Raw genomic sequence first — 14,647 nt, forward strand, 5'->3', positions numbered from 1 at the left:
TTGATGCTGTGCAAAACCTAATACTGCAAGATCGTCATGTGACATACTGTGAGATTTAGGCAACCATAGGCATTAGTTCCACCAGCATATATAAAATATTACATGATCATTCAGCTGTGAGAAAGGTATGTTCTCGTTGGATCCCACACAATTTGACAAAAACTCAAAAAGACGCTCGTGTCAATTGGTGCAAACAAATGCTCAATAAATACAATCGTGGTGCTTCAAAAGATGTATATAAGATTGTAACAGGTGACGAATCATGGATATATGCATATGAGCCGGAACGTAAACAGCAGTCGACTGTATGGGTGTTTCAAGATGAACCCAATCCAACAAAAGTTGTTCGCGCTCGAAGCACATCGAAACAAATGGTCGCCTGTGTTTTCGGGAAAACTGGTCATGTGGCAACTGTGCCTTTAGAGGAACGTAGAACGGTCAACTCTGAATGGTACACAACAATTTGTTTGCCAGAGGTCTTCGGTCAAATACGGAAAACAAACAAACGCCGTCGGATCATTCTTCATCAAGACAATGCCAGCGGTCTCACATATCTCGTCTAACAACCAACTTTATGAACAGTCAAAAAATCGAATTGATGGGTCATCCGCCGTACAGTCCTGATTTGGCACCCAATGACTTCTTCTTGTTCCCGAATGTCAAGAATAAATTGCGTGGACAACGATTTTCGTCGGCGGAAGATGCCGTTGATGCGTTCAAAAACCATATTATGGAGGTGTCTCAAGAAGATTGGAAAAGCTGCTTTGACAAATAGTTCGAACGAATGCAAAAGTGTATTGACCATAAAGGAGAATACTTCGAAAAACAATAAAGCAGTTTTGAATGCCAAATTCCTGTTTTTTCATTGTTAGGCTCAAAATATAAATAGTTACCCTCGTATATTTAGTTTTCTCTTTGTTAACTTCCAAACCTATCTCTTTAGCAGTTTTGAAAAATATTTTAGCATTATTCTTAATTGTATTTATATCATCCCCTAATAAGTCTACATCATCTGCATATGCTAACAACTGAGCCACTTTAGTCCATCGTTAGTTTCTTTCACCTTCCTAACAGCATATTCTAAGGCAAAATTAAAGAGCAATGGAGATAATGCATCTCCTTGTTTTAACCCATCATGAATTGTAAATTTGTCAGACACATTAATACCCACACGAATTTTACTTTCTGTTTCACTGGTGCATACTTTTATCATACTAACAAGCTTCTTAGGTAATAAGAATCGATTAATATATTATGTAATTTATCTCTTTTGACCAAATCATATGCTTTTTTTAAATCAATGAATAGCTGATGGACATTTAGATTATATTCCCACTTTTTTTCAGGTGTGTGTCTGATGTGAAAAATTTGATCTGTAGATGATCTGTTACACTTAAATCCACATTGATAATCACCTATAAGACTTAATTACTTAGTTCAAAGAGGGAGAAACAAAGTGTGGACAAGCCAAGGAGTGACAGGCCATCAACACCAACACAGGGTTGATGAGCTCATTCGAGCGGATAGACGCATCACCATTAAGTAATTGCTAATACAGTGCACGTGTCCTATGGGTCAGCACAGGCAATTATTGAGAGGTTGGGATACGATAAGTCTGTCCTTCATGGCAAGAGACTCGAAGAAGTGCAGGAGGTTAAAACAGCTTTGAAACGGAGGGTCACGGAGTGTTGTATGGAATTTTTTCCAAACTGGTTTTGAGGTCTGGGTAAAATGCTGGCGCAAATGCGTTGAACGTGATGGGAACTATGTGGAAGGCTAACTCTGAGTAGAGGACACCGTAGGCATTCCGGCTTGCGCATGGATGTTTGTGAGAGTGCATTCATCAATTTCATCAAACCATCACTCATCCCCATCTACACAAATTAGCCGAAAGTGGCACAATAAGCGAAGTAAACAAAGGAAATCAATAATAATAATAATAATAATAGTGAAAAACTCAATATGCTGACCAAGGCAGAAATTTATTTTATTATAAAACAAACTAAACGTAACGTTTCAACCTTCTAGCAAGGTCTTCTTCCGACTCTGCACCAAGTACAAATGTAACAAGGTACAAAACAGGACAATATATATACACAAAAATTACTCCCCTCCAGACTATTAGAAAGTTGTTTTCCTGGAACATTCTAGCAGGTGGCCTTCCCTTGTCAACTGTACATTCACCTGACAGGCGATTTAGCTAAACATTTTCTTTCATCTGGAATGTGGTTGGACTCTTTTTCCTTTCTTCCTTCTTCTCTCCTCTTTCTCTCTTGACCTTTCCACTCTTTCTAACACCTTCTTCCATTCTTTGTTTATCTTCAGTCCCCCATTCCAGTTCATTGTGTCTTCTTCACCTTTCTTCTCTATTTCCTTGGCCTCCTTCCATTTTCTCACTAGCATTCTCTTCTCCCTTCCTATCTGCTTAGCCTCATCCCACTCTATGTCATGTCCTGTTTCTCTTGTGTGTTTAAATATCGCATTTCTCTCTCTCTCTCAAGTCGTACATCATCCCTAAGTTGTTTCAACCTATCTTTCAGCCTCTTTTTCGTTTCTCCTATGTACACACACTGACATTCTTTACATTTCACTTCGTAGATAATCCCTTCCTCTTCTCTGTTTTCCTCTTTATTGTTTGCATTCTTCGCTATTCTTAAGATGCTTCTCCCTCCCTTCCTGTAAGTTTTAATGCCCACTTTCCTAAGCACTTTGCATATCTTTTCTTGTGGTCTTCCCCATACTCCTTATTCTAAACCTCCTCTCTTTTTCTTTCTCTTCCAATTCTCCCGTGCCCCTTTTCTTCCTTCTGCCTTGGTCTGCATATTGAGTTTTTCATATCATGGAAACAAGGCTTAATGGTGTTATAAAAATAACATTATTATTATTATTGGTACATTTATCCTGGTACTTGCCCCCGCAGACAAAAAAAATCATGGTTGCGCCTCTGGCCATGGCACAAACTTTGAAAGCCTCTGTAATAAACAGTATTTATTGGGTTGATACAAGACATCATACTGAAATAATGTAATGTAAAGACCATGCGATCACAAACACACAGCTAAGAAATATAACAGGAGCAATTTCAGATATTTGATTGTGCCAACTGTGCTGCCCCAGCCTGCTGTAGGGGAATAACTGACAGAGACCACTTCATAGGAATTCAAATGCAACCCCTGCACACAGGTAACACAGCACAAATTATCAGAACAGGGGAAACTAATAATTAAAAATTACTATTCAAAGTAGTTGACAGTATTTCAGGCTAAAAACCATGGAGCTCTAAGTAATCCTTTCATACCTTAGAAAAGCCTCTTTCCTGTGAATTCTGTATACTCTCTCACATTTTTACCCTTCATAAATAGCAATATACTAAGTTCTCATAGAAACCTATACTTCAAGACAGAGGCATCGCCTGAAGGGGGTTCACGGAGCACAAGACTCCCCAACTGAAAATGTAAAAAACTTCAATTTGTTTCCATTTCTGCTTTATAAAACACTACATTTCAAGATAGTTATTTTACAAAACAGCTTCTTTTGTTCATAAAATCTTTGCAACACAGCGAGAACCCGGCGCACATCTGACGCTACGAATTCCCTCTGCTGTATTCTTCCTGTGTTCTAGCTCTACCGAAGAAGCTAAGAGAAACCAAGAGGGAAAACTGGAAACCGGAGCACCTGCACCTTCCGAAAGAAACTGTCAACAGATGGCAGCAACTGTTAAATGTTGGGGGAATATGCAAATAGCGGCGGAGGGAAGATTTCTTTTTTGCTATTCCTAAGTACGAGGCGCATCCAGAAAGTAAGTTTCCCTATTTTTAAAAAAAAAAAAAAAAACAGTTTCAGGAAACCATATATTGGCAACAGGTACAGCAAAGGTTCAGCTATTTTTCAACATAGCAACCACCAGAATTGAGACACTTGTCGTATCGTGGTATCAACTTTTGGATCCCACTGTCGTAGAACTCTGCCGCCTGTGAATGGAACCAGCGTGTGACAGACGTCTTCAGCTCTTCGTCGTTGCCAAAACGCTCACCGGAGGACAGGAATTTCTTGAGGTGCAAGAAAACGTGGAAATCGCTGGGAGCCAGACCAGGACAGTAAGGTGGATGATCAAACAACTCCCAGCCAAATTCCGTCAAAACAGCTGCTGTGCGCCGAGCCGTATGTGGACGAGCATTGTCATGGAGGAGCACAACACCTGCAGTAAGCATGCCACGCCTCTTGTTTTGAATGGCACGTCGCAATTTCCTTAGTGTTTCACTGTCATTGTCAGCATTCACCGTTTCACCTCTGGGGAGGAAGTCAATGAGCAAAATGCCCTTCCTGTCCCAAAACACGGTGCACATCACTTTCTGTACCGACAGCATCTGTTTGAATTTCTTCTTGACCGGAGATCCACTATGCCGCCAATGCATTGACTGCTGCTTGGTTTTTGGGGTGAAGTGCGAAATCCACGTTTCATAGACCGTGACGATCCTGTCGAGGAAATCATCGCCGTCAACATGGTACCATTGCAGGAATGTCAGTGCTGCTCCTGAATGTTTCATTTTCTGTTCAGGAGTCAGGTTTTTCGGCTTCCAACCTGGCACACAATTTTTTGAACAGCAGGCGCTGCGTGACAATCTCATGCAACACGGATCACAATATCTGCGGAAAAAGGCTACTCAACTCCGTAATCGTGAAGCGACGGTTCTCTACGATGCGCTGCCGCACCAGCTCAACCAGAACATCAGTGATGAGGGACGGACGCCCACTGTGCTCTTCATCATGGACACTTTGACGACCTTCCGAAAACTGCCGACACCAGCGACGCACCATCTGCTTACTCATAATGTTCGGCCCATAGACCTCACAGAGCTGACGATGAATGTCAATTGGAGCAATGCTTTGTGCATTCACGAACTTTATCACCGACCGAACCTCACATGCAGCGGGAGAAGGAATATGAGCTTCCATTTCGGACCACTGCTGCCTCGCTACTGGCATGCGGCGGGAGAAGGAATACGAGCTTCCACTTCGGACCACTGCTGCCTCGCTACTGGCGCAGGGTGGGATCTGTCTGCCTGGCATATGATTGATACGTCTTAGCTCTGCTGCGCATGCGCAATTTACATGGCTCATTATGTTTACTTTCACGGGGAAAAAATAGGGAAACTTACTTTCTGGATGCACCTCGTATTTTATTTTTTGTTTCCTTTAGCTTCTGTATTTAGAGAAAAGTAAGCAGTAGCTACATATTATGCAGGCACTGTTTGCATTGTTATAGTAATTCCTAAGATCTTTGATGTTTTAACCTAATATCTTTCCTTTCTAATTCATTTCACCAAAAATTAAGGCTGCAAACTTCCTCAACAACTACAATGTAAAAAGTTGTCACGCCTTGCAGTTGCATGGCGAAGGTTTTATTTTCAAACACTATAATGAGCAGATTTACACTTATATCGATATTTTAAATGTGTTGCTTAAACCTTTAGATAATGTAGAGGCGTCAAAAAGAAAGAAGACTAAGACACTGCTAGTAGAAAATAACATTTATCTTGGTACACATGTAAACAAGTATGGATAAATATCCATTATATTTCTATTGAAAATAAATTATAATTGTTATAAACTCCTACAGGTAAACTTTAAGATAATAATTTTAAGTTTCGCGTATTTCAATTCACATCATGAAGTTTGAGCATTGCCAGAGACTTACCAATGAAATACAGGAAAGCTGCTGTTAAATTACAAATAACTATTGAAATTGAAAAGACAATAATAATAATTTGTTGGTATCATGGTTAGTGGAATAATTTCAATCACTTAATAAGGAGAGAACTAAGGCATTTCAGTAATTCAAACTGGAAAAAATGCATTGTCCACCTTAGTAATTTTTCCTTCATTTTTGATTGTATTGACGGGCGAGGAGGGTGTTAAGCGGAAACGATAATTGAAATAAATGAAAATTGACCTGTGTTAAGTAAATGGATTTTCACTCGGCACTCTGGCTAGCACAATACAACGTCCCAGGTTCGTATTCTTCATAAAACATGCATTATTATACTAATATTTCTTGTTTTACTTTATTTCATTATTTTTCTATAATTTAACCATGTTGTACATTCAATTAATCAGTGTTACTCACATTGACCATTTTTTTCTCTGTGATTGTGATCAACAATTGATTTTCCATGCATTTGTAGCCCACCTCAGTCTGAGGGAGAGGTAAAAATTTATCTTAATTTAGGCTTGGTGTGAACAACCATACTTCACGCAACGCTACTGCTTCAAGATGCTGGATCCATTATGCTGATGCTGACAACAGTACTGCACTTTTGTTACAGAGCCAGAATGAGAAAAAAACGTTTACTGTTGTGACACCCATTTGACTAGTGACTTCTTTCACTCAAGCAATGACTACATAATACAATTCTCACTAGCAAAAAGCTCAAACTTTACTCAAATCCACTTAACCCTTAACTCGAACCATCAGTCTGACAGACCCCCTGAAAATTTCATCGGGCTTGTGCGACAACACTGTTGTGCTCTCCACCCTGAAACTCCCAGTACCTTTCCCCCATACGTTTACCTCTGACGAGCCAACCCGTATCAATGGCTTATTGAATACCGATCAGCATGGTAGCTTATTTGTGAGGATACAGGGTCTGTGAGACAGGGTTGTTCGGGTTATGTCGGAATCCCATCGGTCCGTAATACAGCGTGGTTATAGTTGTGTACATTTGTGAAGAGTTTGTTTTTGTTTCTTTTGTTGTACTTTTGTGAACAATGTTTCCATGGCCCAAGAAAGAAAACGAGCCATTTTCTGAGTCACAGACATTGATTTTGACGAAGCTGTTAGGGAGGGAACTATTAGAAAACAGAGTCTGAACTCGAGGATGACAGTGCTGATTCCGAGACAATCGACAACTCTGACGCTGATCCCATTTATTCTTCTGAGTCGCAGGATGGTGGAGATTTAGGGACAAGTAGTGACAATGATGAAAACGGATTCTGGACGACAGTGAAGTTCCTGCTCGTGTCGTTACCGGTTCTCCACCAGAGCCAACTTCACTTGACGTGTCAGACGGCCCTCTATCAGCTCCGCAGTTTTAGTTTGGCAGCGCGAGAGGCAACCCATACACATGGAGAAGTGTTGAACCACCAAAACATCATCACTTACTGAGCTAAGGGCTCTTCTCATATTTCTTTTGTACTCCTCAATTTTAAAATCTGCTCATGAAAATATGCTTACCATGTTCTGAAAGAAGGCTGCAGGTAGACCAATTTTTACTGTGTTCTAAATAAACAATAAATATTCCTTCTTATTTATTGAAACTTACATACATAAAATAATTGGAAGTTGATAATTAAGGCTCACAGAACAAATATTTTGTGTTATTAACAAAAAATAAATAAATTGGATGTAAAAAAAGAAAATATGAGTTCTGTCTGACAGACTGGGTGGTTTGGATTACTCACAAAAAAAACATGGTTCAGGTTAAGGGTTAATTGGAACTATGCCTACAGTTTAATTCTTAGAAGCAAATCACGGTGCATATTAAAATAAAATTTAAAACACACTTCCCACAAATATAAGGTTCACTCACCAAGTTTATGCACATTGAATGACACACACATAAGCTGGGCATCCAATATGTAATTTTAGTGCATTTTCATTTCCTTAAGAACTGAGTCCCAAGGAAATATAAAAAAACTAATCTGTATGGTACCCTTGACCCTTTAAAACCCTCAAGAAAGTGAAATATATTTGCATAGTTTATGAAGATTATGTTGTTTTTAGTTCATACAGAAGAGTTATTGTGAAGTAAAGTATGACTGTTAGCTTAGCATGAAGCAGAATAGACCGAAGGCTATTAACATAGCATTCCACAACATTAGTAGATGGGATGTTGCCTACAGTTTCATAAATGTATTTTAAAATGAAGTAAATCAAACATGAAGGACTGAAAACTTATGAAACCAAAACAGAAGTGAAATTATCGTTAGGAGTGTTAGATTTATTGGTGCTTATAATTTTATGTTGATGGTGTGATCATTTTCGTGTGTTTCTTAGTAATGTGAGTGTACGTACAACTGGTTTTCACTAACAAAAAGCAGCAAAAGTAATTAGAGATTGCAGGTTTTTACATACAAGGGCCATACTTTTGGATCAAATATGTATGTTATTTGTGTTTTCAACATGCTGAAACCAATTTTCAACATGCAAAACATAGAAATCTATCAACTAAAAAAATTCAACGTAACTCTCGAGGGGGTACAGTGGGTAACGGCTCCATCTGTACTTTTATTCTCTTGAATAATACAAATTGTCCTGCAACTCTAAAACAACAGAAAATCAAGCACTAAACTTACAGAAAACAAAGATTGATTAATATGGTTGAAATCTACTGCAACGAACACACTGTTTAAACACAAATATACAACAAAAATTAATTCCAACACTCACCCGATTCTTGTCAAAGACATTGAACATATCCTGAAGCTGATTGGATTCAAGACTGTAAATTCTCCCACGATCATTTCGGAACAATGCACGGCACAATGCTTCAAACTCAGTTAAATCTAAGTTTCCATCACTTAAACAAAAAAAAAAAAAAAAAAAAATTAAGAATTAGCCATCAACTACCACATTCTACATTTTCATATTATTTCACTTCACTATCTGAATGTAAATTCCTCAGACTAAGCATGTAAAGACATCTGTAACTGGTTAATGTTTCATAATCTTACTGTCTTTCAAAATATGAAAAATACAAGCCTTTGTTCTTCGGATGCTATTAAAATTGATTTAAAAATTCTAAGCAAATATGAAACACTCATCAACTGGAAATATTTAAATATCCATGGCTTCATGCCACATTTTCAAACATAGGTAAAGCATGGGGGAAATGGAAGTAAGTGTTGGGCCTGCAAGGTTGCTAGGTCAAGAGTGAAGATAAAGTTGTCAGGAAAAACAGTGCTTCTCTCGTAGAGCTTGTCAAAATATGTGAGTGGCAGAGCTAGTGTTGTGTGTGTGTGGGGGGAAGGGGATAATGCGAAAGGTAAGTGGGAGGGGTGGGAATGAGTATGAGAGGTTGCAAGAGACATTGGATTTGGGTTGAAAAGTTACCAGGTAGCATGCCCATAGACAAGCAGGGACCAGGCGGAGGGCTGGCACTGCCGTCAGCCCCCTTGATATTAGGTAAAACTATTTTGTATACTTTGTATGCCGTGAAGAGTGAAAATGTAGACAGCAGACATTATTTTGCTCACAACTCGAAGGATACATTCACAGAACATGAACAGCAGCTATTACTCATACATTCGTACTTCTGGTTTATGAGCCAAAGTCTAAGTAGCAGCAAGCATACAGAAGATTCTCTACACTTTAGAGTTTTCATAGGAAAGCTTCTTTATCTGTACCCTTGTTTCCCCTATTGCAGCCTCCCGTTTAGACAGAAATCTGTGACTATCATTTATATTCCTTCCACATCTGTGTCAAAGGTCAACAGCTTCCAAGTTTTGGGAACAAAGTTTTATTGCTTCGGCAGGGGTGAAATGTATTGTAGGCACTATGATTGAATATCGTGCATTTTCTCTTGTATGACATAAATATCTGCATCATCAAAAATAGTATGGAGTGTTTAGTAAGGGATGATATCAGAACACTTCAAGAGATGTTTTAGAAGATCTAGAAAAAAGAACTGTAGTATTTGCATGATATTTCTGAATTTCATATTAACTTAATGCCTCCCGCATCCCACACAAACACAATACCTTCATTTGATACTGATAAACTTTTGAAATATGTTTTACAAAGGCCACCCTGGAGATCAATTCTAGCTACTGGCCTGCAACATAGTCTCATTCAGGACAGTTTACGTATTGGGAGGGGAAGCTGGTGTCAGGTTTCTTTGTGGGGGCTTGTCTTTGGCACTTTGTTGTTAATTTAACTTCATATTTAAAAGTATTCTATGACATAAAACAAATAATAAATTGTTCTGAGCTATCTTAAAATTTCAAAAATGAGATTTCTGTGCAAGAGATCACACAAAGTAAATATTTTGACTACAATTTCCACCTATTTTTTAAAATAGTTTTGTATGAAGAGTTAATAAAAAATAGAGTAACATAATCAATATTAAATATTGGTAAAAGTTTACGATCTGTCGGACACCTATAACTTCTGAGTTTCGTCAGTTTTTGACATTCGTACTAACCTATCTGCTTTGCGGAACATTCCGTGAATGGTTTTTGGGGCTATCCATCCCAGAATCGGTGCAAAATTTAAACAAAAAAAATTATTTTAGTTTGAAATTTCTGACTCAAATTTCCCACCGATTCCGGGCTCTGCCCCCGGGGTAATTGACTTACCACCCCCAACCGCTAACGCTGCCCCGCCTCCGCTCCGGTTTTTTCTGTAGACTCCCTGTTAAAGGCATGTTAGAAATTGGCCGGAGTCACCTGCCCCCAAATGAGGCCCAAACTTTTAAATCTGAAGAAATCAGTTTCCAGGATACGGAAAACTTACCTGAATTTCACACAAAACACCTTCCCGATGTTAGACAATACTACAGGAACTTATTACGGTAAGTAGTTTCTTCTGTAGAAATGAAGAAATCTGTCTGACGGATAGTAAACAAGTACCTACATATTTACTATGAAACGTAAAAAAGGAAATTAAAAACTGTTGATCTAGTTATCACTTTAGTACTACTTTCATATAGGTGTGACACCTATAAATCATTTATTTCACACTTCTTTACATTGCTAACACACTATTCTGCATTGCGGAACATTTCTTTAGGTGAAATAATGAATTTCTAATGAAAATAATGTATATTTCTTACATTTACGAGTACTTACTGTTATTCGTTATTTCGATTCTGTAACACACATTATGGCGATAGCGTACTGGTTCATCGTGCGAGTGTTTTGTCGATTTATGCAGTGTTGCAACCTTGTTCACCGAAAAATACTTTCGTGCCCAGATTTGAAATTATGCTAATACCTCGCAAACCATTGACGTTAGCCCCACAAACAATTTCCCATAAGGTTAGGTTGGGCAAGCATAGTTTAAATTTTTTTTTTAAAAAATAAAAATACTCGACACGTCATGTTATAGTGAAACATTGTGCTCTCGTGCAGAAAGCAAAGGAACGAGTTTACAATACCGGACCACTCTCCAATTTCTATGAAATTTCGCCTACTCACTAATTATGAACTCCTAATCACGAATCTGCATGTAATAATTGGCGGTCAAGTATGGAAATCGAGAAAAAAATGAAATAAACTATGTTTTCTTAACGTAACGTAACCCTACCATAAGAACAATAGCTCCACGGAAGACGCCATTTTCCCAACATGAAGAAATCAACAGGCAAGATAAGGTATAGTTCTCTTAGCTAAAATATTAATTTTTCTTTGTATTTATGCTAATGGAACCTAACCTAACAGGCCTAACCTAACCTCGTAGGTATTCCTCGTCTGTCGTCAACAAGATTGTTGTGCGTAAAGGAAGACCATTAGCTAATTAATTGCGAAAGAAAGATGGTTCCGAATTGCTGTGTATGGACAATCACCGTGGTAAATCGCAAGGTTATTTTACAAGTTGTACACGTAAATGTACAATTTTAACAAGTGACCGCCAAATATGAACTACAGATACGTCATCAGGACACCGAAATTAGTAAGTAGGGGAAATTTTATAGAAATTGGAGAGTGGTCCGGTATTGTAAACTCATGCCGAAAGCAAATGGCGGCAGCAGCAACAGCATGTCGGACAGAGATTTTCGCAGAAAACAACATGCATTCGCAATAAAATTGATCAAAACTACATTCATGAACTTCCACAACGCTACAGAATATGATTTGTGTAAGTACTTTTTCCTGTAAAAGTAAGAAATCCGTCACACCTATATGAAAGTGTTACCATCACTTTTTCGTGGATTGAGTAGAAATTTCCCAATGGATATAATTTTCTAATATGTTCATGTTTGGACCCTCCCACCCTACAAAAATTTGATGACCAGGGTTTATCCAGAATTTTTCAAGTTCACATTTAGGGTTGTGATAATAATATTTCAGGACTGTTGTGAAAAATTTTAGTGGCATGTATTTTGTAAATAACTCTGTGACAATGAAATGCTTGGGGCGTCATGAGAACATTTATTGTAAATGGCAAGAAATTAGTGTGGTCACACTATTTTTAAAATATGAACCTCATAACCTCATTAGTATGTGATTCGGTGTCACCACTGTACGTACCTTAACTTAGACTGGTGTTTCATTAAAATTGATCACATTTGATTTTCACATTTTTAAACTTCAGAGATATAATGACGACGATGAGAAACGCACACACAAAAGATATCCATGTCTTGTACAGGATTTGAACCTAGCGTATCTTAGTGTCATAGCTGATAAAGCTAACTCAACTACGAAGGTAACTAAGTGCTCATCAAAGCATGAGCAACACATATTCAATAAGTATTATGTATCGAATATGTTTCCTTCCTTGGGCATATCTCACCATTCCCCAACAGGAAATTTGCGTTCCATCTACCCGTGATTCGATGTCACAGCACATGAGGCTTGCAGGAGAAAATACCGGCAACATGATTGCGAGCTAAAATATGAACAAAAATCCCCGATACTATTTACATATCTTAATAACCTTATTCGGTGCCAATGAAATCTAATTGTGGCGGTGCTAATCTGTATGAAACAACTATATTTACTGTCAATATCAAGTAAAACAACATCGGGTTGGCGAGATGACGTAAACAAACCCTTCTCAGGAATTGACAAGTTTTCGTCTCGTCTTATTACTTACCCATCTTTATCAAAGGCAGAGAAACAAGCTTCCATATCTTCGGGGGAAAACACGTTCGTTTCGCGATGAAGGGAGTCGAAATACCCTTCCTCGGTCACCGAATTGCATTCTTGTGTCTGATTCATGTTGTAGCAGAAAATTTCAAGTTAGTGGCACAAAGTAGAAATATTTCCCAGATGGCAGCACATCCTACGACAACAAGCATTTCTTACCAGGGTAGGAAATTTCATTAAATTATCAGTAAACATATTCTTAAAATTAGAACGTAATGTTGATGCGAGCAGCATAACGTTTTGATAGATACGTGGTAATTTATTACAATTTGAATGTAAGAGCCCGACCCTGTGGCCGAGGGGTTAGCACATCGCGCTGCGACGCCAAGGGTCCCGGGTTCGAATCCCGGTCGGGCTTGGTTGTTTGTGAATGTCCATTCATCAATTTCATCATTTCATCACTCATCCCCATCTTCGCAAATTAGCCAAGAGGCACAAAACGCGAAGTAAAATAAACTAAATCAATCAATCAATCAATCAATTGAATGTAAGTGCACAGGCTGTGCCAGGGTCTGAAGAGGGGTGTGTATTTCGACTGAAATGAGTTTATTTCCCTAGCCCTTGATCAAAGGGTATGGAAGGGGTGCGATATTTTTCAAGTGAAAAGGCACCCTAATTTATTATTAGGTTTATACTAAAGAACTCAGCTTATTATTTCTGTTTATAATAAGGGTGCGCTTTTATTTTCATGATTGGTTTGATATATTTTAAAACTATGCAGAGCAGGATTTTACCTTAAACACATTAAAAGTATAACGTTAATATTTACGTAATCTATTTTCTTTTTATATACGTGTGTGTTTGTTCCGGCATAAACTCTCGAACGCCTGGAGCGATTTCAACCAAACTTGGTACACGTATTACTTACAATCTCGAAAGAAATACTGTAGGGAGTAAGACACCCCTGGCACCCCTAGGGGTGGGGTGGGAAGGGGGTGACGTAAAAATAATCGAAAACGACCGATATTAGTGTCGAATCCATAGTTTTCGGGGTAGCTAAGATAAATAATGACACTCCCAATGCCGTTCCACTCCAAGACACCTCTGGCACCCCTAGGGAAGGGGGTGGGAAGGGGGTGACATGTAAAACGACGGATATTAATATGGAATCAATAGTTTTCGGGTCACTAAGATGAATAGTGACACTCCCAATGCCGTTCAACTCCAAGACACCTCTTGCACCCCTTAGGCTAGGGGCGGGGGTGGGAAGGGGGTGACATGTAAAACGACTGACATTAGTGTGAAATCCATAGTTTTCGTGGTCGCTAAAATGAATAGTGAAACTCCCAATGCCGTTCAACTCAAAGTTCATTTTACACTATAGTTAGAATTCATTATTTTTCTGTCTAATAGAAGATTGGGATAAATAAATACACGGGCAACGCCGGGCAATCAGCTAGTATAAGATAAAATTATCAGGTGATCCTGTTTATGCAGTCGCATAAAATATATATTTCTGCTTAAAATTCTTTACTTTGGAGCCTCCCTGATAGCGCAGTGATAGTGTCTTCGCCTTGTAATCAAGGGGTCCCGGCTTCGATACCCGGTGGAGGCACACAGTGGTTCGGATCCCACTTTAAATTGTAGGTCCAGTTCCGATTAGCAGAAAGTGGACTTAAAACAACAATTAAATTAAATGCTTTATGGCGTGGATTTAATTGTTCTGACAGAAGTATTCTCCTCCACGAGATCTTTGGGTTCTCTGATTAACTAACCTAATGAAATAGTTTTTGCGGCATGCTTTTCATGTTTCAGATACTAAGCTGAGCAGAAGTTT

The 14,647-nt window shown here is 38.6% G+C and overlaps 1 protein-coding gene across 1 annotated transcript in view; it reads right to left on the reverse strand.

Moving 5' to 3' along the window:
• Positions 1 to 12,963, reverse strand: part of Naam (Nicotinamide amidase) — a 53,962-nt gene extending 40,999 nt beyond the window's left edge. The window contains exons 1-2 of the mRNA XM_083119530.1: positions 12,818 to 12,963; positions 8,450 to 8,579 (exon numbers count right to left, since the gene is read on the reverse strand). Coding sequence (XP_082975656.1) covers positions 8,450 to 8,579; positions 12,818 to 12,942 — 255 coding nt within the window. The 5' untranslated portion in view covers positions 12,943 to 12,963. The remainder of the gene's footprint in view (positions 1 to 8,449; positions 8,580 to 12,817) is intronic.
• Between the last annotated feature and the right edge of the window lie 1,684 nt (positions 12,964 to 14,647).

The sequence above is a fragment of the Lepisma saccharinum genome, chromosome 3 (genome assembly GCF_977018435.1).
Source record: "Lepisma saccharinum chromosome 3, izLepSacc3.1, whole genome shotgun sequence".
Classification (NCBI taxonomy): Eukaryota; Metazoa; Arthropoda; class Insecta; order Zygentoma; family Lepismatidae; genus Lepisma; species Lepisma saccharinum.